Source organism: Delphinapterus leucas, chromosome 3, assembly GCF_059928025.1.
Source record: "Delphinapterus leucas isolate spDelLeu-1000000601 "Yukka" chromosome 3, BTC_Dleu_Yukka2, whole genome shotgun sequence".
Classification (NCBI taxonomy): domain Eukaryota; kingdom Metazoa; phylum Chordata; class Mammalia; order Artiodactyla; family Monodontidae; genus Delphinapterus; species Delphinapterus leucas.
The window spans coordinates 145,969,301-145,995,762 of NC_143131.1; the positions used below are offsets into that span (position 1 = coordinate 145,969,301).

Below are 26,462 nucleotides of genomic sequence, written 5' to 3' on the forward strand. Positions count from 1 at the left end.
CCCTGTGCCTCAGAAGTCACTAATAGTGCTAGTTATTAGACATCAGCTAACTAAACATGGTAGTAATCTGAAAGTTGAACTACTACTCTAGGTTTGTGACTTAGGAAATTCCTCTTCTAAAGAAACTGACTTCCTGAAAGTAAAAAGTGAGTGTCCTGGATTCAGTTTTGTTTTTTTTTTTGGTAACTTGCAGTATTTTAAAAAAATTTTTTTAATTGAAGTATAGTTGATTTACAGTGTGTTAATCTCTGCTGTACATAAGAGTGACTCAGTTATACACATAGACATTCTTTTTTATTTTCCATTTGGTTTATCACAGGATATTGAATATAGTTTGCTGTGCTATACAGTAGGACCTTGTTTATCCATCCTATATATAATAGTTGACCTCTGCTAATCCCAAACTCTCTGTCCTTCCCTCCCCCTCCCCCTCAGCAGCCACAAGTCTGTTCTCTATGTGAGCTGTTTCTGTTTTGTAAATAAGTTCATTTGTGTCATATTTTAGGTTCCACATGTAAGTGATATCACATGGTATTTGTCTTTCTCTGACTTCACTTAGTATGATAATCTCTAGGTCCATCCATGTTGCTGCAAATGGCATTATTTCATTCTTTTTATGGCTGAGTAATATTCCATTGTATACATGAACCACATCTTTATCCATTCATCTGTTCATGAACGTTTAGGTTGCTTCCATTTCTTGGCTATTGTGAATAGTGCTGCTGTGAACATAGGGGTGCATGTATCTTTTTGAATTATAGTTTTGTCAGGTGACTTTTTAGTTTTCTTCAGAACCTCCACACTTTTCCATAGTGGCTGCACCAATTTACATTCCCATCAACAGTGTAGGAGGGTTCCCTTTTCTCCACCCTCTCCAGCATTTGTTATTTGTAGACTTTTTTTAATGATGGCCACTGAAGTCATATTTTTATATATTTCAATCCACTGTGTTGTATCTTTTTGGCCAAAGGAATCCTTTTCAAGCTTGTTCCTACCATCACTGACTCCCGTAAGTAGTCTTTGATACGAAGTTTTTCTAGTGTGACAGAATGTTCCAGGCTTATCTTGAACAAGATAAACAGCTTTTCTTTCTAGACCTGGAATGATCCATTTTTCCAAGGAGCTCTGGTTCCTTATTTTAAAAGAATGGCGTTTAGAGATTGCAGCCTTGGTGGGAGTGATACTCATTAATACTGAACCCAGTATTGTTTCGAAGACTTAACCTGGATGATCAGATCAGACCCTTTGGAAAAGCAAGGGGAACATTTTGAACACTAGGAGGGCAGAGACACACTTGTTGGCTGTCTGCAGGAAGCTTCTTTTCATTTGGTATCTTAGTATCTATCACATGTGGTTAGGTTGTGGGTGAGAACTTAACAGTTACCTTCAACCTGAACCAGAGGACAAAATAGGTTAATAAAATAAGGCCATTTGGGGAGAGCAGATCAGGCTGAAATTACGGGATCATGCACATGATGATAAAATGAGGTTTAAAGCTTGCCGTCGGAAGCTATTAACTGGATGATGGGGGTGGGGTGGGGAGGTTATGTTTACATTGCCTGGGGGGGTGTTTTTCTTTGAAATTATCCGAGGAAAAAGGTTGAGGGTCACAGAAAATACCCTATTAAGGGTTAGTAGTCTGCACTGTGGAGATGCAGGGTTAAAGTTATTTCAGAAAGTGTAAGGCCACCTTCCAGCCGGATCTTAACGAAGAGCCAGTTGCTCCTTGACTCCTGAACTTGGCAGTAGACATCCCTTTTTAATCTGAAAGTTCCAAGAGCTGATTTTGTGCTACTTAAATGTCTACTTTTCTGATTAAGCTACTTCATCCGATTGAAGACTTGAGGCTGCCTTTGTCCTATGTTCTTAGGCTGGAGGTTCTCTCATCCTTCTCCAAAATATTTGTATCCTATAGACTCCCTGAATTTTGTGATTCTTAAGATTGGAGAGAGGTGGAAAACGAGTGTCAGATTGCAGTGCTGTTAGTGTACTTTGAAAATGAGGTAGGAAGAATCTAAACATTTAAGTACTGTGTCCCAAAGTATGTATTTAAGGCTTAGGATTAATCAGCAAGCAAAACAGGCAACTGCCCTGCAGGGCTTGCATTCCATTGGGGAAGCAGTCAGCATACGTTCTCGGCTACCCTTCAGACAACCAGGAATTTTACAGATGAGAATTTGCTCAGAAGATTGTGAATTTGCCAGCCGAGAGCTAGGAATCGAATGTAGTTGTGTCCGACTCCCAACACCAAACTAGCACAGAGCCGCACCTGGCCCCAACTACCATACTTTAGCCTGGACAGGTAACAGCTTTTTTGCTGGCCTCCTTACTGCCACTGTCGCACCATTCCAATGTATTCTTACCAGCTGCAGTAAGCTTTAAAAACAAACTGGATTTTGACCCTTAGTTTCAAAGCCTTTGATAAATTGCCAAACAAATGGGTATATCCACACTGAGTACTACTTGACAATAAAAAGGAACAATGATAAAAGCAACAAGGGATGAGGCTGAATTTCAAACATGCTGAGCAAAAGAAGCCAGACACAAAAGAGCACATAGATGGTTCCATTTCTGTGAAACTAGAACCTAGTGCCAGCAGACTAATGGTAACTTGAGACTAGTGATGGGTGTGGTGGGAGGTTGCCTGAGAAAGGTGTTTACAGAAGTATAAACATTTGTCAAGCTCCAAGCATTTAAAAGTTGTACATAGGGGGCCTCCCTGGTGGCGCAGTGGTTGAGAGTCCGCCTGCCGATGCAGGGGATACGGGTTCGTGCCCTGGTCCGGGAAGATCCCACGTGCCGCGGAGCGGCTGGGCCGTGAGCCGTGGCCGCTGAGCCTGTGCGTCCGGAGCCTGTGCTCCGCAACGGGAGAGGCCGCAACAGTGAGAGGCCCGCGTACCACACAAAAAATAAAAGTTGTACATAAATAGTGCCTTAAAAGGCCTTTGAAGGTTTCCGACAGGTACCTATTGCCTGTTTTCACCCTCTTGCCACTCTTGGCTAACCCTGCGTGTCACCTAGCCTTTTCCCATTTGCAGGGTATTGACATCTTTTGCCTGGAATGTTCCCTTGTGTGGCTGGCTCTCCCACTTTTGGGTCTTAGCCTAAGTATTGCTAATTGGTGTTCTCTATCCCACTGTTTTCCTTCAAAGTGCCAGTAAGCTTGAATTTACCTCTTGGCTTATTTGCTTATTGCCCATCTTCCTTAGTAGAAGTAAAGTGCTTTTTCAAAGCAGGGGCTTTGTGTGTCTTCACCCAGGGCCTGACACAAATAGTGATTGAATGAATTGGTGAGAAGTGACTACCAAATTAGTGACCCGTATTAAGTGCTATACGAACATGTCAAATTTGAATAGAAAAAGTTCATTTAAGATTCATCTGGGGGGCTTCCCTGGTGGCGCAGTGGTTGAGAGACCACCTGCCGATGCAGGGGATACGGTCTGCCCCGGTCCCGGAAGATCCCACATGCTGCGGGGTGGCTGGGCCTGTGAGCCATGGCCGCTGAGCCTGCGCGTCCGGAGCCTGTGCTCCGCAACGGGAGAGGCCGCAACAGTGAGAGGCCCGCCGTACCGCAAAAAAAAAAAAGATTTATTCATCTGTATGGTAATAAGTTTGCAGGTGTGAACAATGGAAAGGAAGAATGTTAAAATGACAGGATTTAGAGTCAAAAGATTCTTTTCAGTAAATTAAGAATGATCCCTGGGCTTCCGTGGTGGCACAGTGGTTGAGGGTCTGCCTGCCGATGCACGGGACATGGGTTTGTGCCCCAGACCGGGAAGATCCTACATGCCGCAGAGCGGCTGGGCCGGTGAGCCATGGCTGCTGAGCCTGTGCTCCGCAACGGGAGAGGCCGCAACAGTGAGAGGCCCGCGTACCACAAAAAAAAAAAAAAAAAAAAATGATCCTGCTTCCCTACTACATGAAATGGTGAAGAAAAATATGTGATAACCTGAAAACCATAATTAGGATTATTAATAATAGCTAAAATCTTTGGAGCCTTCATTGTGAGCCAGACTGATCTCATTTGCTATCTCGCAGCATCTTAACACTTGGTACTGTTGGAAGCTTGCTGCAATTTATAAGTAAATTGTTGGAGGCAATATTCAAATCCAGGACCTCTAACTTGAGTTTATGCTCTTAATAAGGACTTCACTTGACGGGACTTCTGGGTGAATCTTACTTGGGTGATAGCTTTATTTGTGGAATCAACAAACACTATCTGAGCCTTGAAAAAAATTGCAGGCATTTTAGAATATAAATAATTACGGACCCATTTCATTCAAAAGTAATAGGAAAAACAGTACAGAAAATTGTAAGTCTGATTATTGGCCAGGAGATACTTCAAACACCCCACTTTAGCAGGTAGTAGGCCAAACCCACCTCTTGACTGGGCTGTCAGAGGTCTTTATAAAGTAAGATCAAGCATGGTGATGTCACAGGACCCAAGGGAAGCATATGTTTTGTGGTTGGGCATTGCATGCTGTCTTGGGATTTGCTGGTTCTGGCAATGAGAATGGCTAAGTAAATTCAGCCCAGCTCTTCACACAAGAACTTTCTCCATTGCTCAGCACCTAGCTTTGTAAAGGTTTTCTGCACTTGTGTCCAGTGCTGAAACAGAGGCTGTTTAAGATGGCCTCAGCTTTGAAAGGGAACTTAAATAAAATAGCTTGCAGGGAAGCCTGATAATCGGAACAATTGATGATAGTTCATATTCCATGACGAGGAAGTAGCACTGTTTGACAGTGTCTACCTCAGTTTCACTATACATGAAATGGCGATATCAGCCATGGCCAGTGACACAGGAAGTTTTTAACCAAATAGTCCGGATTCCTGAGTTTTGCTTTTTGAGCTTGTTCAGTTTCTTTCCCTCTATGACAAACCCCTTAGCATTAGGCCAAAGCAGAGCCTAGCTGTCTGGAGGTCTAGACAGTGTGAGACAGTTAACGTGTGACAAGAACACCTACATTTTGAGGTTGGTGGCAAGGACAGGAGTGATTCCTCTGAAGGGGCGGAGGGGGTTAGAAGAGATGCCCTTAGAAGGGACCTGGTTAAAAGAGTCAAACTGCTTAGTGTGCAAAGAGTGGCAAATCTCAGCCTGGAGGCCGGCAAAGGGCCTAGAGTGGTCGCTGACCATAGTCCTGCTGGCTCCTCCCGGGCCTGTATAGCCTGACCGGGCTGGGCTGCAGTGAAGCCTTAGGAACGCTAGGTGGCAGCCGTGCGTTTCCAAAGCTGGCTCACCTACCGGAGAGGCCAGCTGGGATCTCGGGAACCGACCCGGGAGCCCTGGAAGGGGGGCGGTGGGGGTGGGGGTGGGCTTAAGAGACGCCCTCGAGATCCCCTCCCCTCAACGGCAGGGACGGAGATTGAAAGGGGGCTCACATAGGGTGGCCAGCCGTCCGAGAGGGCGCCTGGGACATGCCACGATCCTGCGTGAACTCACAGAGCGGGTAAAAGCGACCCCCTTAAGTGGAGCCGCCCCGAGGGCTGGGCCTGACCCGCCTCTTCCCTGCTCCCCACTCAAGCGCTGGTGGCTGTGAGTGCGAGTAGCGAATGTGGGCGAGCAAGGACGTTCCGCACCTAACTGCGTTCTTGGGGACCGCAGCTTGTCCAGTTCCGGCAGCGTTTGCGCCGTGGCGCGGGGTCATTGCGCCCAGGCGCAGAATTCCGACGGCTTCGAGCGCTCACCAGCTCCAGCCTAGCTGGCTCTGCCCCTTCGGAGCTGCCGGTCCCGTCGCCGAGAGTCTGAGCGCCTCCCTCCAACCCGGAGCCGCCAGGAGAAGGAGGAGGAGGCAGTGGAGAGGCTGCGGCAGGCAGGCAAGCGGGCAGGGCCGCCTTTGATGTGGTCGCGGCGCACCCAGGCTAGCTGAGCGCCCGTCCGGCCGCGCCCCGAGGGGGGAGCCCCCGGGCCCCGCATCCTCATTGTGCCGGCTCGGGCCCGGGCCCGCCCCCGGCCCCCCGCCCCCTCGCCGCCCGCGCGTAGAAAACGCCCCGGCCGCCGCCAGTGGTGGGAGGTGGCGATGCGCACGGCCGGAGAGACGCGGAGGAGGAGACATGAGCCGGCGGGCGCTCAGACGGAGCGGCCGTGACGCGTTCGTGCTGCAGCCGCGCGCCCCGGCCCCGGAGCGCTGACCCCTGGCCCCGCGCAGCCCCGCGCCTCGCCTGGAGAGCGCGCCCCAGCTTCCAGCCCCGCCACGCATGCTGCCCCCGGAGTAAGCCGGGCAGCCAGCCTCCCGCAGACGCCCGGACGGCCGGACGGCCGGCCGGCAGTGAGCAAGCTTTCTCGCACCGGCCGGTGCCTCCTGCACAGCGGCGGCCGCCCCGCAGCCCCCGCTCCAGCCCGGAGGGCGCAGCGCTCGGGAGGAGCCGCGCGGGGCGCTGATGCCGCAGGGCGCGCCGCGGAGCGCCCCGGAGCAGCAGAGTCTGCAGCAGCAGCAGCCGGCGAGGAGGGAGCAGCAGCAGCGGCGGCGGCGGCGGCGGCGGCGGCGGAGGCGCCCGGTCCCGGCCGCGCGAAGGGGACATGTGCAGGCTGGGCTAGGAGCCGCCGCCTCCCCCCCCGCCCAGCGATGTATTCAGCGCCCTCCGCCTGCACTTGCCTGTAAGCGCCCGCGTGCGGGGCTGCCCACCCTGCCTGGACGTCTGTCCGTGTGCCTGTGGCTCTGTCTACCCGCCCGGCCGTTCTTCTGACTTTCCGACTGCGTATCTGTCTGTCTATACGCGGGTTCCCCTCCCTCCAGTCCCACTGACTGCCTCTCCATCTCTCTCTCCCGCAGGTGTTTACACTTCCTGCTGCTGTGCTTCCAGGTACAGGTACGTGGGCTTCTGACTCTGACCCCCCCCACCAGCCCCTGTCTCCCGGTACGTGTCTACCCCCCCTCCCCCGGGCCGCGCCCCCTCCCTGTGCCCCACCCCTCCTGGGCGCCGAGCCCAGTGCACCTGTTCCCAGGGCGCGGAAGGGTGGCTCCAAATGCGCCCAGCGCGGGCGGGGGACCGGCCAAGGGCAAGGGGCTCTGTTGCGGGACTCAGGCTGGCGCGGGCTGCCACGGCCCCTGTCGGCTTCGGCTGGGAGAAGATGCTCGGGGCCGGCGGCCTCAGCCGCTACAATGTGCCCGGCTCCAAGCCCCCCCCTTCCCCCCCACCCCGCTTCCCCGCCCGGCCCGTAGCCGGTGAGGAGTCAGGACGTAGGGATTTTCTCTGCCAACCGTCCCTTAACATCTCCGTTCGCTCTTCCAAACAAAAAGGCTCCTTTCAACCGAGTGGATTTGGAGTCCAGGGAGAAAGCTTCAGTTGTAAATTACTCTGTGGTTTCAAAGGCGTTTGCAGCATTGAGAGAAAGACAGAGAGGGAGAGAGAGAGATGTTGTGCTAGGAGGGGAGACTGGGGTGAGAGCGAGCAGAGCGGGGCACCTGGGCCGAGGGACCACTGCCTGCGAGGCGGCTCCGGAACGGGCCGCGCTCCGCAACGCACACCCTTGCCCAAGGTAGTGCAGCCCTCAGCTGGTTCCCCGCCTAGCTCCCCGCTCGCTTGCTCTCCTGAATCAGAAGAGGGCTTGGCGCTCAGCCTGGAAAGCACTTGCTAAAATCTGATCTGTTACTTCAGCAGCTTTCAGACTCGGGAAGGTCTTGGCACGCAGACAGTTGGAACATTGGGGCTTCCAAAGCCGTGGAAATGAAGGAAAAGGGTTGGGGGGCGGGGGGAGGGAAAGGGAAGAGGGACTGAGGGAGCTGACTTCAGCCCCGATTAGAACCAGACCAGGCTGCCTCAGCTTGGAGGGGGGGCGCAAAGGGAAAGGGAATAGGAAGTGCCAGCTGCCCTAGCCCTCCACCACCTAGTGCTCTGACGGAGGCGCCCTAGGAGGAGCTGGGCTGGGGCCAAAAGAGATTATGGGCCAAAAGAGCCCCTTCCCCATCTGGGTTGAAGGCAGGTGTCCTCATAGGGTTCGAGAGGATGCTTGGGCCTTAGCTTTCTGGATTCCCGAGGTGCCCAGGGAGAGCACCGAGCAGGCAAAGTGGTGGTTCTCCCAGGTGTGTGTGTTGAGCGCTGTTGAGACTCACGGGTCTCTTGCGGAGGGCGGCTACGGTGGTGGTGAGACTGCTTATCTCCCCTCCCACTCCTAAGAGAGAGCTGTTACCATCGGGATGGACATTGAGGTGAGGACAACTAGTTGGGACTGGGGGCTGGAAGGATGGATGGACAGACTGATGGGTTCTTTCCTTCTGTTGGCCAGGCTGGGGTCCCTGGTGACTCCTTGAATCAATACAACTGGAGCCAGTAACTTAAGACTGGCCGTTTGCCAAAGCAGATGTGACCCTGTGTGGTTGCAGGGGGCAGGGTGGGGAATGGCTGGTGTCAGAGAGAGAGGCCAGTGCCAGGTGTAGCCTGCTTGGTTTGCAGCTGAGTCCCCAAGCAGAGGGCAGGCCCCAGGGTCACCCCGGGGGACTGCCTGTCTGACCTGGGGGAGACCTCTTTTCCTGAGCGCTGAGCCTGGGGCCGGGGACGATGAAATGGGCATAAAGTAGAGAGACGGTTTCAGACTTTGTGGCCCAGGCCTCTTATTGCCTGCTGCCTCTTGGTCCTTGAAGTGGGGCCCAGGAGGGGCTGCTGTGTGGTCTTTGTGTTCTGGGTGGGGGGGAGTGTGAGGGAGGGAACCTGGACTCTGCATCCCACCTCCAAGTCCTGGCCAGAGCTAGAGCCAGCCTGTGGCGGGGAGGGGCGGGGAGGGGAAAGCTGGGTGGGCCGTCTGGGTTAGGTCCATTGGGGTTAGGCCTTCAAGCAGGTGAGGGAGCCTCCTCTCCCCCCGCCCCACCTCCCCCTTCCTTTGCAGCCTTTCCCGTTGCAAACTGCCTTAGGACTGACTGATGTTTTTAACCCATGATCCATGCACCCTTAGGATATCTAAGGATGGGATTATGGGAGAGGGGTGGTCCCTGAAACACTGTGCAAAACGGTGCCCATATATGCAGTGTATGGGAGACGGTTCTCAGCTCCCCACAGATTTTTGAAAGCACCCATGATTGCTGAAAGATAAAGCAACACTACCCTAGGGAGTTATAGACAAAGTTGGCAGGCTCACATCCTCCTTTATGCTCGAGGGACAAGGTGGAGTGTTAGTTAGAGGTAAAGATGAGAGGTGGGACCCTTGCGCTAGTTGCGAGAGTCTGGAGTCTGCTCCCCACTGAGGTGATGGGCCAACACCGGGAGAGCAGCTGCTTCCTGGACAGGGTGCATTTGGAGGGTGGTAATGAGAGCACCCTTGGTGAGCAGGGCCCAGGGGAGGCTCCCTGCACTGTGGGAAGGGCTCAGGGCTTTGCCATCCTGTGGATTGCGCCTGAACCCCAGCTCCATCTTTCCCTGTATGTAGACCTCTGCGAGACTTAGCTTCATCATTTGTGACATGGGTGGCCCCGAGGATGAATGGTATACGATAGGCGTGGAAGAGGTTTTGCGAATTCTCATCCCGCAGGAGCACGTTGCTCTGCTGGGAACTCTATACACCTATGCCCTTCCTTCCCCCGCCTCCGTGTTTTGGGGAACTGGTCCAGTCCTAGCAACAGAGTTTCTGGGCTCCTCTCTCTTTCCATGCATCATCAACCACCAAACCCCAGATGGGCCCCTTGCCCCCAGCCACATTTCTGTGAACACAGTCCATGCCAGACACTGCCCGCACCGCCCCCCCACCCCCGACAATGTGGTGAGCCCCGCCCTCCCCTGCCAGCAACCCTGGGAGCGGGAAGCTGGGAATTTAATAAAATCCCTTCTCCACACGACTTGGGACACCGTGGATAGCTCAAATCGGAAGAATTTTAAAAATTTCCAAGGGGAGCAAGCGGCGTGACCAGTAAATTGCTTTTCTGCACTTGGCTGAGCGCTGACAATGACACCGGGCTGGGCCTTTCACGCAGCTCGGCCGGCACCTGCCTGACATTGTTCCTGCCGCCAGGCTCGGCTAGGTCCTGGCCTTCCCCAGACAGGCCAGGCGTGAGGCGGGCCAGGGCAGGGGGGCCTTCCGCTGGCCCCTCGGTCCCTCCCTCCCACAGCGCTGCTTCCTCTCTCACCGCACTTGCTCAAGTTTGGAAGTTTCCTTCCATGCCTTCTCTAAGGCTAACCACCCCCATGCCTGGCCTCTTCAGTGGGGTGTAGAACCTCTCTTCAAGCTTGCTAGGATGGGGAAGCCAGAGACAGAGTCATCTGGGACTTGAAGAGGATGGGATGCTATCCTATTGGATTGTACTTTTAATTTCTTGAAGAAGCAACCTCATCCATCCATTCGTCCATCCAGTCAGGATGGAATACTGACTGGGAGCCTGCTTCTTGCTGCCGCTGGAACATGACTAGTCCATTCCTGGCCTCAAGGAGCTCCCAGTCTAGAGAGGGAGAGTGCCAGATAAACAGGAGTTCCTTCAACCCCACCCCTCCTGTCCCACGCTGTGAAGTGTTGAGAGATAGAGAGCATCCTCCAGCCTGGTGGGGGTGGGGGAAGTGGAGGGGGTGGGGCGGGAGGGGGGAAACCAAGGCTGGGGAGAAGTGACCTGCGTTTGGTGAGAAAGTGCTACTTGTATGAATTTCCAAGTGGCTCTTGCATCAGGAAGTTCCTTTCATCCTTTCTACCATTCTACAAGGGAGACTGGAATAGGAGGAATATTATCATATTCCTACCTCACAGATGGAGAAACTGAGGTACAGAGCGGGGAAGGGATTTTTCAAGGCCATGGCTAAGACCCAAGACTCTGAAATCGAGACCTTGTATCCCTTCCAGCACACCAGGCAGACTTTTTCAGAAACACTGCAGTTGTTCAGAAGGAATACTGATAGGGAAATGGAGTCTCAAGAGGCATGCTAGGGGCCCTTAGTGAGAGATCCGGTTGGATCCCCCTGATAGGATCCCTTATTAGGGGATGATCAGAGGCCAGGTGGGCATCTCTGTGGTTGAGGGCGTCTGACTTGGTGTCTGCAAACCCTGATCTTCCTGGAATGTTCTGGTCTAAAAGGGTTTCAGAGCCAGAGGTGGGTTTGGTTTTTGGGGGGGTAGCAGGGCCTGGGGGATTCAGCACTCTCCTTCCAGCTTCTTTCCCAACATGGAGCAGGAGTGTCACCTGCAGCCCAGGAGTGTCACCTGCTCTGAGGCAAGGAGGTGGACTTGGAACATTTCTTGTGGGTGGTGCAGCCAGTGTCCAGCAGGCTCTGGGCAGCGTGTCAGGGCCACGGCGTTGCCTCCTCGTAGCCCTGGGTGGCTGGGAGGGCACATTGGACCCCCAAAGGGAGATGGATGGGGACAGGAAGAAGACTTTCTGTCCTCAGCAGATCTTTTGGTTCTGACCTCGTCCTGTAGCAGGGAAGTTGCTGGTGTGGGAAATCAGGGTGTAGGCCCATCAGGGTAACAACTATACTGGTAGCTGCTGCTGGGTATTGCGGGCTCGTTCCGTGGCTGGCGCTTTCTCACAGCATCTAGGCTGTGCCTCACAACCAGCCTGGAATTAGGGAATTCTACAGATGAAGAAAGTGAGGCTCAGAGGCATAAAATAATCTGCCTTTGGTTGCACAGCAGGAGAGAGAGGCAGAGTGGGATTCAACTCTAGCTTGCCCACTCTAGGACCCAGGCTTATTAAACAGCACTTTAAAGGCTCTGGAATCTGCCAGGCTGGTTCAAAGAGTCTCTCTGCCTTGTCTTTGCTGTGTGACCCTGGACAAGTTACTTAACCTCCCTGGGTCTCAGCTTCTGCACGCATAAAATGGGAAGAAAACAAGCAACAAAACAGCTCCTGCTTCCTAAGGGTGTGGAGCAGGGGAGAGTGCAGAACCCAGGGCTCTGAAATCTTGTCTTCCTTTCAAGACCTAGTCCCTGTGTCTCTTGTTCTGGGAGGACTCCCTTGGTTCCACCCCTCTGTCAGTGGATTAAGCTCCCCTCACCCATGGCACTGCCACCTCCTGGTGACTGGGGAGAGGGAAGGTGTTGTTTCCTTTCTGAGGGCCGGGATTGTCTGATGAACATCTGTGTGCCCCATATTTTGTGCTGGGTTGGGTTTCCCCCCTACTCACAAGGACCCATGTCTGAGCACTTAGGGAAGGGCAACACCAAGGGCCCTGTCAGTGTGGCCCAGGCTGGAGGAGAGCCACTGGGCCTCCAGAAGTGCTGAGGCCTGCTGTTGGCACCTTGGGTCTGACAGTAGGGATTTGTTCTGGAACATCAGTGCGTAAGCGGGCCCCTCAGGCTTTAGTCAGTCTTGCTGGTAGGGCCTGGAAGATGACTGGGTTTTGTTTGCTCCGACATCTGAACGGCATAAGGCCTCAGGCCCATTTAAAATGCTGCTGTGCCAAGGATGGGGCCAAAGACAAGCCCCCCATAGGCCACAGGGCAGAAAGACTCTCAGGATGCCTGGGTTGGAGTCCTGGCTCTGTCACTGGCTCGTTGTGTGCCTCAGTTTCTCCACCTGGGTACCAGTGAAGTGAGCTAGGCGGCTTCTGTGTTGCTCGAATGTGTGGGCTTTGGCATAGGAAAGACCTTGGTTTGAATCCTGTCTGTGCTGCTGAGCAACTGTTCAGCAAATTTCTTAACCTTCCACCCTCTGCACCTTGGTTTTCCCCATCCGTATAATGGGGTAATGAAAGGTACCTACTTCTTAAGGGTTATGGTGAGGACTAATAGGATAATGCACACAGAGTAGCTAGCACTGTGGCTGACACTCAGTAAATAATTGAGTCATAGTCATTGCTCGATCAATTATATGCCCTGTGTGTGTGTTAACATGCTGCAGCGTGCTGAAGAAAGCTAGGAAGGCTGTGCTTCTTGCATCGGTGACATCAGGCCCCCTCTAGTCTGAGCGTAGGTCTTGGATTTAGGTCTGAATTTTATCCTCATTGCACCACTCACAGGCTGTGTGCCCGTGGGAAAGATCCTTAACCTCTCTGAGTCTCTACCTCCTCGTCAGTTGAGAAATAGGAATAATAATACCATTCCTAGGGCCTGTTGGGAGGATTAATTGAAACCATGTCTCGGACCTGGTATGCAGTAGGCATTCAATTATGGCGCTGCTCCTCATTAACAATCAGGAAACATGGCTGGCCCTGGACTGGGTTTTGAGTGGGATGAAGAAGACATCTAAGGCTTCAGCTTTTTTCCTCCATGATCCCTGTGAAGAGATGGCAGGTGCTTTGGCAGCTTTGTTTACCCCTCTCCCCATCCCACCTCTGCCTTGGAACCTCTTAGCACTTTGTCATTGCTCTGTGACCCAGTGCGTTCTCTGCTGGGGCTCACAGGGATGTATAGGGGCTCAGGCTCTGGACACAACCCACCTGGGTCATATCCCACCTCGGCCACTTGGTAGCTGCATGATTGAGTGAATTCTCGGCTTCTCTGTGGTTCACCTTTAATACAGGCATCAGGATGGACCCTCCCTCCTGGGGTTGCTATAGGGGGTGAACTGTGGTCACTTGGGGGAAGCACTTGGCCCAGCACATGGCTCATTATAAGTGCTGAGTAAATGTGAGCTGCAGTTATACCTTTGACTCTGGGGTGCCTAGAGGCCTGCTTGTCCGCCAGCTCCTGGTTCCTGGAAGTCAAAGGAGGCCTGGCCCATCCCATGGGCCCTGTGGCACCTGGCACGGACCTGGCATGCAGCATGAATGTCAGCAAGTTGGAGGGGTGGGGAGAACAGCTTCTCTGAGGGCCGGGCATCTGTATGGAGCCCCCCAACCCTGTACCAGGTGTGGGGCACGGGGTGCTCAGGACCTGTGCCAGCCCTCAGGGATTTGAGAGAAATCTGAGGGATCTGTGCAGGGGGCAGGGGCCCAAGGGTGCAGAGGGTGTTCCGACGAAGGGCCCTGAAACCAGACTCAGGGCAGGAGGATCTCGCCTGGGAAGGTGCGCCATTTGAATCTTGAAATAGGAACAAGCTGGGTGAAGAAGACTCTTTGAGTGTCTCTCTCTGTGTGCGTGCGTGCGTGCGTGTGTGTGTGTGTGTGTGTGTGTGTGCGAAAAAGCCTTTGCAGGCACATGGACCATTTCTACATGGAGCAGGGAACAGCTTGATGTGCTCAGGGGACTCCAAGCTGTTTGGAATGGCTGTCGCATCAAGTTCAGGAATGAGGGTGATATAAAAGGCCATGGTGGGCATTGAATGCCAGAATAAAGGGCTTGTTTATTACCTCTTTGACATGCATGACCCCTCTCCCCACCCAGGGGCTTCAAGGGAGAGAGATTGGAAAGAAGGAGAAAAGGAGGAAAGAAGGGAGCATGGGTCTTTAGGAGTCCCCCCCACCGCCTCAGGCTGGCTGCAGGGTTGACGGGCCGCGGCACCCATATTGACAATCTGTACAGAGCAGGCTGATGTATGGGGAAGAGGAGCTCCCGGTCAGCGCCTTGGGTGGCAGCACCCCCCTCCCGTGCTGGCGGCTCAGCCCTGCCAATCAATACATTGACAGCCCCAGGAGCTTAATGGACAGGTTGGGGGTAGGGAAGGGCCGTTTGGAGCATCACTGTGTCCTGGCTGGGATGGATGTGGGGAGTGTGACAGGAGAGAGGGGAGAAACCTGGGGCTAAGGGGTGGCTGGAGGCATCAGTCTGAGTGAACCAAGCTCCAGTTCAGGGGTGGGCCCAGCCTCCCTCCTCCGCTTTCTGTCCAGGGGTGTCAGCTAGGGGAAACTGATGGACTCCAGAGCCAGAGGTGGGTTCAGTTCTTGGCTGCATCAGTTTCTGTACAACTTAGGCAAATCCCTTAGCCTCTCTGTGTCTCCCTTTATCATGGGGATGGTAATCGTTCTGACCTGCCCAGGTCCTGCGAGGAGCGAGGAGACAGTGCCTGGAAAGTGCTTAGCTTGGACCCTGGCACTGAGCGAACGCCCACTAAGTGGGAGCCAGCGTTAGTTTCGTGCTCAACGACGATAATAATCCCCGGAGCGCTATGACTGGCATCAACTCCTGGGCCTGAGTCCAGGCTTGCTCTTGAGGAACAGTTTGGGAGCTGCATCTCAGGGTGGAGGGGGTGCTGACTCTACAAGGGGCCACTCCTGGAATGGGGTGCGGGTCTCAGGTTTGAATCCAGAATTTGGAGAAGCTCCGAAAGCCCTTGGCATGGCTGGCCCCAGTGCTGCTTCTGGAGGGGGAGGCAGGCAGTGGTGGAATGTGGCCGCAAGTCTGTGGGCTGCCTCTCCTGGGACCAGGGAGACCCTCCCTTTCTGGGCAGGCTGCCTGGAGACAGGGGCGCGGATTCTCTGAGGCCTCGAGGATGGGTACCTGGGCGGGAGGGGCAGTCTGACCCCTTCCTTCTCTCTCGGGTAGGGGGTGAGCTCAAGGCCTCAGTCCTTTCATGTTTAATCCTCCACCTCAGTCCCTGCCCCACATATGGCTTGTGGCCGGAGCCAATTGCTTTCCTGAATGGGCGAAAGGAGGTGGGTGACAGAGAGAAAGGAGAATAGAGCAGGAGAGGGTGAAGAGATGGGGAGCGGAGGTTCTAGGCTGAGCTGGATTCAAATCTTGATTCTTTTTTGCACCAGTTTTGTGCCTTTGGACAAGCAATGTAACCTCTCTGAGCCTCAGTTTCCTCATCTGTAAAATGGGGATGATAACCATACCAACTCATAGGGCTGCTCTGGGGATGATGTAAGGTAAGTTAGTTAAAGTACTTCTTAGTATGGAGAACATGCTCCATAAGTAGTGACTGTTTAGAAAATAAGAAAAAAGAAAAAAAAGGTGGCTCTTCTTACTTATGTTTTTCTGAGGTAAATAATTGTAAACAATCTCATTCTGCTGATGAGAAAACTGAGGGTTAAAGAAATCAAGTAAGTTGGTGATTTTGGGGTGGAGCCAGGTCACACCCGAGGTCAGTGAGTGCTATTGTTGAACGTGTGTGGTGTGGGTGTGCTGATGTAACGTGTGTATTAGGTGATGTGTGATGTGGCAGATGTTGGTGTGAGGCGAGCCCAGGAAGAAATAGGAAGCCGCTTCAGACATGACTTCAGAGCCAGGAGTGGATGGGTGAGGTTGAAACCTTCGGTCAGAGGGAGCAACTGTGGTTATCGGATTCCCTGGCGGGAGGGGGAACCTGGGTTGACGTCTGGAAGCTGGCCCTGTGGTTGGAGTGGGGCTCACCCCAACCTCTTTTCACCCCATGGTAGTTTCCCCCCGAGGTACCTAAGAGAGGAGGCTTGGAAGCTAGGCGGGGGCTGGATGGTAAAGGACTACATGCAGGCGCTGTGCAATGGGTAGTGGGGGGCCAGGCAGATTTGGGAGCAGGAAAACCCCTCACCTCGTGCACTAGAGCCTGAGACTGCAGGCGGAAGGTGGCGGGCTCTGTCCCACTAAGCACCACGTCCGTGCTGGGATCTCGGGTTGCAGCCCCTGTGCAATTCCTGGATCGGGGAGTGAATATTTCCACCAGAGCGCAAGCCCCTCAGAGAAGGGGTGGGTCACCCTGGGGGGTAACAGGGGTCTCTCAGCCAGGCTGCAGGGGGACCCCACTGTAGGCTACCCTGCTGCGGGAAAAGCTATCTCGACCTCAAAGATAATCCGTGAGTTTGGGGTGGGGGAAGGAGAGCCTTTGGTAAGGCACCTTGCTCTGCCCCAGGAGACACCCTGTCTGTGCGAGCCCTGCTCGCCTTGCGAGAGCCGCAGCGTTTTGATTTTTGTCACCCTGCAGCTTTTCAGTGCCCCTGATGGTTATGCACCTGGATGGGTTTAGAGAGCAGCTCTGACTGTTCTAGGAAGTCCTGGAAGACAGGCCCCCTCTTGGGCGGCGAGGCAGAGTAGCAGGAAAGGAGGAGCGAGAGGATGTTCCTGAGTGGCCCCGCTCTGCATGTGCTCTGCAGGCAGGCCCTGGAGCTCTGTGGCCCCGGAGAGGTGCCTCAGAGGTCCAGTCTGTGAGATGGACTCTAACTGGTGCCTACCTCCACGGGTGCTTAAGGAATTTGACGAGGTACCATGTCTTGAGGGCTTCTTAGCAGAGTGCCTGGAACAGAGGAAAGCTTAGCAATTGATGGCTTTAAAAACCCTCTCTGGGCCACTTGCTCATCTGGGTAGTAAGTGATGGGGCTCATTTTGGCTGCCAGGTTTTCCTCATCCTAGCCACAGTGATTTAGCAGACATTTGCCAGGTGCCTTCTGGGGGCAGAGCTGGGGGTTCAGGGATGAACCAGGGAAACTGGACTCTGGGGACAGTAAGCCATTACAGTAGTGTCCAGAGGCTGTAAGCCAGCCTGAGGCCGGAGGGCAGAAAATACTTCCAGAGGAGGTACCTGAGGGCAGGTGTCATCCGGGCAGAGGGGCTGTGCAAAGACCTGGAGCCCCACAGAGGTCTTGCCCAGGAAGCCCAGGGGTCTTCCTGCCTTTTCAAAAGGACGGACTCTGTTTCCATGTCCGATGCCACCCCTGTTACCGCCCTCGGGATTGATGTGGCCACAGAGTACGGCTTAAATGGTGGAAGCTGGGCAAGATGGATTGTTCCCCCGCATCCTGGGGAAGGGCCACTGGATAGCCCCTGCTGACCCTGGGTCACCCATGCTGCCTCTGTCCAGTGGGCCAGGGAGAAAATCATTAATGGGAGGCTGGCTTCTGGGGCAGGGCAGTTCCCCTAGGGGACCTGGGGTGAGGAGATTGGTTTGACCTCTGGTCAATAAGGTCTCCTGTGAGCAGGAGGAGATCTGGAGGACAGGGAGGGAGGCCGGAGGCCTGGCCTTGGGGGAGGGGACAGGGCCAGGCCACCTCGGGAAATCATTCCAGGAAGGTTGAGGGCCACGGGCGGGGGTTCTTCAGGACGCAGGCCCACCAGGTGTGGGCCTCAGGGGGCACTGGAGCTCTATGCTCCCTAAGCGATAGGATGTGAAAGGAGGCAGGTCCCAGGTGTGAGACTGGGCTGTGAGCGGGCTGGCCATTTAGGGTAGTGGAAGTGAAGAGTGTGTGCTCTTGGTGCACCAGTGGCCAGGCCCTGCGCCACCGGGCTGTGCAGCTCAGAGCAACTGACTTAACTTTCCTGAGCCTTAGTTTCTACATCTGTTAAGTGGGGGTGATAAGCATTCCCACGTCCTAGGGTTGTCGGGATGATCAAAAGCAACAACATCTTCCCAAACCGTAATCTGAGCAGCAGAAGTGCCTCAAAGGACGTGAGAGTGTGATCCACTTGTGTCCTGGGGAGGCTTCTGTTAGCAGGGCTTCACCAAGAGCCTCTTAAAGGGCTCCCTTGTATCCTCTCAGCAGTTATTTATGTCTGCTGAGCGCTTAAATCTGTACCAGGCAACTGTTCTAAGACTGTATGTTTAATATTCACAGCAACCCACAAGGTGGGTGCCATTGTCACCCCTTTAGTAAGTTGCCTGGGGACCCTTAGCTAGGGAGTGGCTAACCCTGGGTTTTTGTTTTTTTTTTTAAGAGTATAGTTGATTTACAATGTTGCATTAATTTCTGCTGTACAGCAAAGTGTATCAGTTAACATATGCCTATATCCACCCTTTTTTAGATTCTTTTCCCATATAGGTCATTACAGAGTATTGAGAAGAGTTCCCTGTGCTTTACAGTAGGTCCTTATTAGTTATCTATTTTATATATAGTGGTGTGTATATGTCAATCCTGGTCTCCCAGTTTATCCCCCCACCTCTTTCCCCCCTGGTAACCGTAAGTTTGTTTTCTACATCTGTGACTCTATTTATCTTTTGTAAACAAGCTCCTTTGTACCATTTTCTTAGATTCCACGTATAAGTGATATCATGTGGTATTTGTCTTTCTCTGTCTGACTTACTTCACTCCGTATGGCAGTCTCCAGGTCCATCCATGTTGCTGCAAATGCTGTTATTTCATTCTTTTTATGGCTGAGTAATACTCCATTGTATATATATGAACCACATCGTCTTTATTCATTTCTTTGTCGGTGGACACTTAGGTTGCTTCCACGTCCTGGCTGTTGTAAATAGTGCTGCAGTGAACGCTGGGGTGCAAGTATCACTTCGAATTATGGCCTTCTCTGGATTTATGCTCAGGACTGGATTTTGAACCTGGATCCTGCTCACTACTGTACTGGTGAGACAGGCGGGGCCCACTGAGGTGGAGCTGAAAGCAGCGCTTTGGGGCCACATGGCCTGGGGCTAACTCTGCCATTGCCTGCTCTGTGACCTTGTTGGTTCAGCTTCGGAGCCTCAGTTTCCTCATCTGTAACGTGGCATAATGTTTCCACCCTGAGGATGATAGTGAAAGTTCAATAATGTGGTCCAGGTGAAGTGTCTGTGGAGCCTAGGCTGGGACTGGAGGACATGTGCAGGTCAGCGGGGGGACAGAGACCCTGGCCTGGGCATGGGGTGTAGCAATGAGGAAAACATGGTCCCTACCCTGGAGAGCTCACAGCTGAGGGCTGAGACAGATGCTTGGGCAGCCCCAACTCCAAGAACCCCATCATGGGCTGAGTGGGGTCATGCTTTTGTGGGAATGGGGTCCTGCAAGCCTAGCGTGCCTAGAACAAACCCAGAACGCTGTCTGGACTTCAAGAATTGTTCAGCTTTCTGGTTAAGATGGGCTGGGACAGGCATACAATTATCAGGGCGTAGGAGAACCCAATTTAATGCTAAATAGGATGACAGACTCCAGATCTTTTCAATGTTCACTTGTTCATTCATACATTTGACAAATGTTTGAGTTCCTACTATGCTGTGTGCTGGGGATATAGCAGAAAACAAGTGGGGGAGACAGACAAAAACTAGATAAATAGATGTTATGTCAGGTTGATCAATGCTAGAAAGAAAAATCAAAGCATGGTAGAGAGATGAGGAGTGACAGAAGTGGGGGCTGCCTCAGAGAAGCAGTCAAGGAAGTCCTGTCTCAGGACGTGACATGTGAGCAGAATGAATTAGAGGAGCCAGAGTGCAAAAATCTGGGAGAGAGCACTGAAGCAGAGGGAAGAGCAAGTGCAAAGGCCCTGAGGCATGTGTGTATTTTGTGTTTGGAATGCTCAGAGCCCTAATAAGACAGCCAGCGTAACTGGTGGGGAGGGAGTGGTAAAAGATGGAGGTGGAAAACAGTTGGGGGCTCATCTTTGTTTTTTTTTTTTTGTGGTACGCGGGCCTCTCACTGTTGTGGCCTCTCCCACTGCGGAGCACAGGCTCTGGACGCGCAGGCTCAGTGGCCATGGCTCACGGGCCCAGCCGCTCCGCGGCATGTGGGATCTTCCCAGACCGGGGCACGAACCCGTGTCCCCTGCATCGGCAGGCGGACTCTCAACCACTGCACCACCAGGGAAGCCCGGGGACTCATCTTGCAGGGCCCTGAGGCCCTGGTGGGGACATTTATCTAAATGCGATGGGAAGCCCTGGAGAGTTTGGAGGGGAGGGTTGCACAAGGTGATTGGGTTTGGTGGAAGACGGACTACCAGGGGGAAAGAGTAGAAGCAGGAGGCTGGTGAGGAGGTGGGTGCAAGTTGTCTACGTGAGAGGCCGTGTTCAGGGAAAAGGGGTGGGAGAGATACGTGCTGGCGTAGCCAGAGGTGGCTTCCTGGAGAGTGTGGTCAGACATGAGCTAAACCTCCAGGGATACAGGGAATTTTGATGAGAGATGCTAAGCAAAGGCTTCTCCACGAGGGGCTAGGGATGTGGGCAAATGCTTGGTGGTGGAGGCGAGCATGAGGACACTTGGGATGTGGAGAGGAGACCGCCCCCAGCATCAGCTCCAAGGGGAGAAATGACAGTGGGCTCTGGTTCATTCGTTCCCAGGAAGAAATTTGCCAGGTCTCCTTCCTTCCCTGCTGAGGACCTAAACAGGAATTATATGCCCCCATCCATTTCCCATCTCCATATTGATTTTGGTACTTTTCTTCCCATTTGCTCACTGTATCCTAACAGCCACCCTGGGGTGTAGTCAGGCTGGAGGCTCTGCTCCACTGTTTTACTGGGGAAGAACCTGAGGCGGAACAAACTATGGGCCCAAGGTCACATGGGAAACTCCGCTCCATACTTCTTGCTTTAATTTGGGGGTGTGGTGGAAAGATAGCAAACTTTGCTGTCAAATAGACCTAGACCTGATTCTTAGCTTTGCTGCTTCCTGGCTGGGCCACCTTGGGCAACTTGCCTCATCTCTCTGAGCCTCAGTTGCCTCATCTGTGAAATGGGGGTGGTAACAGGGCAATTATGAGCGTGTGCTGATGCCTGACCCAGAGCTGGCATAGAGGAGACCCTGGCTCTTTGTTGTGAATGTGGTTCCTGCACGCAGGGACTCTGGACTTCCAGAGTAGCTCACCATCTCCCCTTTCCCTGCTCAGGTGCTGGTGGCCGAGGAGAACGTGGACTTCCGCATCCACGTGGAGAACCAGACGCGGGCTCGGGACGATGTGAGCCGTAAGCAGCTGCGGCTGTACCAGCTCTACAGCCGGACCAGCGGGAAGCACATTCAGGTCCTGGGCCGTAGGATCAGCGCCCGCGGCGAGGACGGGGACAAGTATGGTAAGTGTCAACCCCCTCCCCCCACCCCCCGACCGTGTACACATTCTTCCCGGCCTCTGAGACCTCAGGTTCAAATCCCAGCTCTGCCGTGTCCTGGCTGTGTGATCTTGCACCTGGCGCTGAGCCTTTCTGGGCCTCAGTTTCCTCATCTATAAAATGGGGGTGCAGTAGTGCATCCCTGAGAGCCTTATTGGGAGTAGTAACTGAAGACATGAATAAAGCATGCTCTTGCTGGTAAATGCCCCATAAATGCCAGTCGTCGTGGGTATCCGTGGCAACCTGCTCCCCACGGCATTGCTTCCCCAGGTTCAGATGCTCGGAGGGGTGGGAGCCTCTGGGGCACGCTTTTTGGATGCTGGTGGTGGTGGTGGAAATTGGCCTGGCGTGAGTGTGTGTGCGCATATGTGTGTGAGAGTGTGTGCGTGTGCACGGGGACAGGCCTGTGTGTGTGTGCTCTGCGGGCTTGAGCCTGTGCACCTATGAGGCATGGGTACTCACAGCACCTTGGGCCATGGTCCCCATGACCTGCCCTTGACCCTGGAACTGCCCAGCTCTCTTCTGGGGTGTTTAGGAAGCATCACCTGCCCCAAGCTGCCTCTGCAGAGGGGCTGGGAGGAGTGAAATAACCCTGACTCCCTTCCCTCCCTAAGCCCCCAGTGAGCTAACCCTGACTCCCTTCCCTCCCTAAGCCCCCAGTGAGCTAACCCTGACTCCCTTCCCTCCCTAAGCCCCCAGTGAGCTAACCCTGACTCCCTTCCCTCCCTGAGCCCCCAGTGAGCTAACCCTGACTCCCTTCCCTCCCTGAGCCCCCAGTGAGCTAACCCTGACTCCCTTCCCTCCCTGAGCCCCCAGTGAGCTAACCCTGACTCCCTTCCCTCCCTGAGCCCCCAGTGAGCTAACCCTGACTCCCTTCCCTCCCTGAGCCCCCAGTGAGCTAACCCTGACTCCCTTCCCTCCCTGAGCCCCCAGTGAGCTAACCCTGACTCCCTTCCCTCCCTGAGCCCCCAGTGAGCTAACCCTGACTCCCTTCCCTCCCTGAGCCCCCAGTAAGCTAACCCTGACTCCCTTCCCTCCCTAAGCCCCCAGTGAGCTAACCCTGACTCCCTTCCCTCCCTAAGCCCCACAAAGACCCTCAGCAGTGAGTGAAGCAGGCAGGACTCCTCCCTCCTAGAGCCTGGAGGGGATTTAGGGGCCAGACACTGAGCAAATACTGACCACACCTCCATCGCTTCCTACCTTCTCAGGCCCAGGTTCTGGGAGGTGTCCCAGGCCCCAGCCTTGGGTGGGGGGGAGCTGGGGCTGTAGGTGGCCACAGTACGTGCGTGCCTGTGGCCGAGCCTGCCAGCCTGGGTTTCTCCGAGATGATGCTCCGTCTGCCCGCCAGCCCCTGCCCATTGCAGTCAAGACATGACAGCAAGACAAATAATTTCTTGGATCTTTTATCTTGGACACCATTTATTTTCCCTCAGCCCCGGGGCAGGACTGACCTCATGGTAGGGCCCAAGTGTGGCAGCTGCACCGTCACTGGGGGCTGGGCCAGGCCGGGCTGGGCAGGGCTGGGCCACGCTGGGCTCCTGCTTCTCCAGGCCAGCTGCCTCCCCTCCCTTCTCCTGCCCCATCACTCTTTACTGCCTCCATCCCTCCCTCCCTCGTCCCCCTTCTTCCTTTCTCAGTCTGGCTGCTTCTCCTTTTATCTGGGCATCTCTCTCTCTGAGTCCTTCTCCCCTCCTTCTGGCTGTTTCTGTCCATTTCTCTGTCTCCCCCCTCCTCACCATCTCTGTCTTTCTCCCTGCTTCCCTTTCTCCGACCACAGCTTTCCATCCCTCCTCCCCACCTCTCCCAGGCCCTCTGCTGGCCGCCTCTCTGGGGCCTCGTCTCTCTGTGCCCCCCCTCCGTGGACGCCTGGCTGTGCTGGGCAGGCCCAGGTGCTGGTTTTCCCTGGGATCTGCTGTCCAGTTGCTGCCAGGGAAGGGGCAGCTGGCTGGCTGGGGCGGGAGGGAGGTGCCCTCCTGGGGAGTCCCCGGAGCTCTGGCTGGCCCCTCCAGGCTGGGAGAGTACAGGGGGGTCAGACTCTGGTCTGAACCATCTGTCCAGGCTCTGAGATAGGAGTCAAGAGCTTGGGAGGGAGAGGAGGCCGGAAATGGCCGGCCCCTCCCTCCAGAAGCCACTTGTCCTCTCATTTCCTCTGCCTGCACTGGAGACTCGGGGGATCTCACCTGCTGTGTAACCTTGCCTTCTCTGAGCCTTAGCTTCCCTCTGTACATTACAAGGGCTGTACCAGAGCAGCGCTTCTTAAACACTAACATGCGTCGGAATCACTGAGGTTCTCATTAAAATGCTGATGTTGATTCAGAGAGTCTGGGTTGGGGCCTTGAGCCCTGCATGTCTAACAAGCGCCCTGGTGGTGCTGGGGGACCACCCCTGGAGTATCCAGGGACTCGCCCGTCTTGGCTTCTCCTCCAGCTCCACAAACTCTAGATTTAATGATTCTCTGTCAGGGAATATGTTTATCATTCCTCCAATCCCCCAACACCCAGGGCAGCCAGGGGCCTTGCTGGCCGCTGAGGCTGCTCTATTTAAATGTCGCATTAGAAACGCAGATGAGGTGAAGGGATCCCATCTGTGAGCCCTGGGAGAGGAAGTGAGACAATGGAGCCAACTGAGGCTTCCAATCTAGATAATCAATACAAATATTATTGGGAGGGTGATTTATGTGGCCAAGCCGGGCAGGAGGATGGGGCTGTGATAGAGACTTGCCCTGCCTGTGGGGGAGGGGCAGCCAGTAGTCCTCAGTCAGGCCAGGGGGCCCAGGATGGTCTGAGAACCTGCTCCCTCCTTCTCAGGGCTCCATCCAGCTGAAAGAATGGTGTCTTCTGAGACTTGCATTCATACATAGTTAGAATGCAGTCTGGGAATTTCAGCAAACACCAAGTATAAACAATCCCTATAAATGCCTGGAATCTGGAATCCCCAGAAACGCCCGGAATCTCAGATCTGAGTCTGTAAAACACTCAGAATCTCAGATTTGACAGCGTCCCGAGGCGCTAGACCCCATAGGCAGGTAGGTGCAAGATGCAGGCCCACCTTTGTCTGGGTGCCCTGCCCAGGAGCTCTTGGCCGACTTTGCAGCCGTGAGCGGTCTTCGGTGAGATCTGCATAGATGTCAGCCAGGCTTCTACACCAGGCTATTCTGCAAGAGTTTCTCCCCATGGCTCCCTGAAGCTTTCCCAGAGCACTCTGAGGGCCCTGAGGTTGGCTGTTCTAGGAATGCAGGACTTTCTTAGCTTTAGGTTCGGCTCTGGAGGGAGAGGTATGCTGGCCAGGGGGCTAAAGGCTTAGGTAGTGGGACACCTGGCAGGCCAGGAACTGGGGGAGGGCCACCCTGCCCACCCGGGATTATTACATCAGCCCCTCCCCTTCCTGCCCTTGGTCCTGGTCACCTTTGTCCTGCAGGTAGTTGCCACCTTGAAGAAACAGCACTGGGCCAGGAGGCAGGACCCCTGGGTTCCAGTGGCAGCTCGGTCGCTGAGCAGCCCCCAGTGCGGGGGACAAGCATGTCTGGCTCTGGGCCTGGTTTCTTCACCTGCTAAGCAAGGATGAGAAGGCCCCACTCTACCTGCCTCCAAGGTTGATGCCCTTCAGCTGGGATGTGGAGGTGTCAGCACCCCCTGGCTACAGGAAGCAGGGCTGCTGGGTGGTGGGACTTGAGTCTCAGCAGAAGAGCACCTGGGGTCAGCTGAGCCAGCCCTCAGGGAGGGGGAGGGGCCCCAGCACCGGGGATGGTGGTGTGGGAGCAACTCTGCTTTTATAAGCCACGTGGTTGGATATTCCTGCCTATTTTCATTTGCAGAAAAGGGCTCCTCTACTTGATTAAGAAAAAAAGGCCAGAACACCCAAGGTTTTGCAGTAGGCCAGCCTCCCAGGACTGACAGTGCCCAGAACATCCCCAAGCAGGCCTCCGGAGGGGCTGTGATAGCCAGGGAGGTGGTCTTTTGAGAGGGTGGGCATGTGGATTCTGGAGTCGAATGGAATTGGAATCTCAGTTCCACCACTTACGAGCTGGAGACCTTAGGTGTGTGTGAGCCTTTCTGGTCCTGTTTACTCTTTTGTAAAATGGGGTAATTGAAATGAGAGAATATCTTATTCTCAAAGAGTATATGATTATTAAAGCAAGAATATTCATAATAACCACCTGAACTCCGTGCTGTTGTATGGCGGCAGGGGGATACCGTCATAGGCTCAGGTGAAGGTTTCCCCTCTCGAGAACGGATTCGTGGGGCTTCCAGAAGGGATACTGCTTCTCTCCCCTTAGTGGGGCCCTGGCATATCGGCTGCAGTTTAGAAGAGGCTTCTTCAGCATGATTCCGAGCAGCAGGGCGGACTGGCCATGCTCTGGCTGCCGTCTCAGGCTGGGTGCGGAAGGGTATCTCGACCCTTCTGTTGCGTGCGGTCCGGTCTCTCGGTTCACACCTGGATCCCTCCCTCACTGGGCGATACAGTGGTGAGTGAGATCGCCCAGGCCCAGCCCTCAGGGAGCTCCCAGGCGAGAGCCCCTTCTCCTTTCTAAGGGCTGACTCTGAGTAGGAAGAGCCTGGGTCCCTCACTCTCTGTGTCCCCTTGGGCGCTTTCCATCCCGTCCCTGCACCAGTGGGTTTCCTCACAATTGTGGGAAGGCGTGGGCAGGGCACCGAGTGTGTGCTGTGTGGGCTTGTTCCAGTTAGGCATGGATTAGTCTGTGATTCCAGCTGTGTCACCACTGCTCAGGGTCACAGGGAGTCAGCCTGCCCCAGCATGGGCTCTGCCCCTCGAGGCAGCTCCCCCGTTCACCCTTGCCCCTCTGAGAACGTGAGCTCCTTGAAAGCAGTGACCTTTCTGCCTGTCTGCATGTCTAGTACATGTCCTGAGAGCAGGCCCCCCTTAAAGGTTACTGGATAAATGAATAAAATAATTACGGGGCCACGCAAAGCACAATCAGGGGCTGACTTGCGTGACTCACCTAGGAAAGTATGTGGGGTCTTCCAGGGCTTTTGCTGGAAGTGGGAGGGGGCCCTCTGGTCCCCA

The 26,462-nt window shown here is 54.3% G+C and overlaps 1 protein-coding gene across 1 annotated transcript in view; it reads left to right on the top strand.

Annotated features, from left to right (window-relative positions):
- The first annotated feature begins 6,563 nt into the window (after positions 1-6,563).
- Positions 6,564-26,462, top strand: part of FGF18 (fibroblast growth factor 18) — a 34,385-nt gene continuing 14,486 nt past the window's right edge. The window contains 5 exon segments of the mRNA XM_089908592.1: positions 6,564-6,595; positions 6,771-6,807; positions 6,944-7,163; positions 20,936-21,072; positions 21,221-21,401. Coding sequence (XP_089764718.1) covers positions 6,564-6,595; positions 6,771-6,807; positions 6,944-7,163; positions 20,936-21,072; positions 21,221-21,401 — 607 coding nt within the window.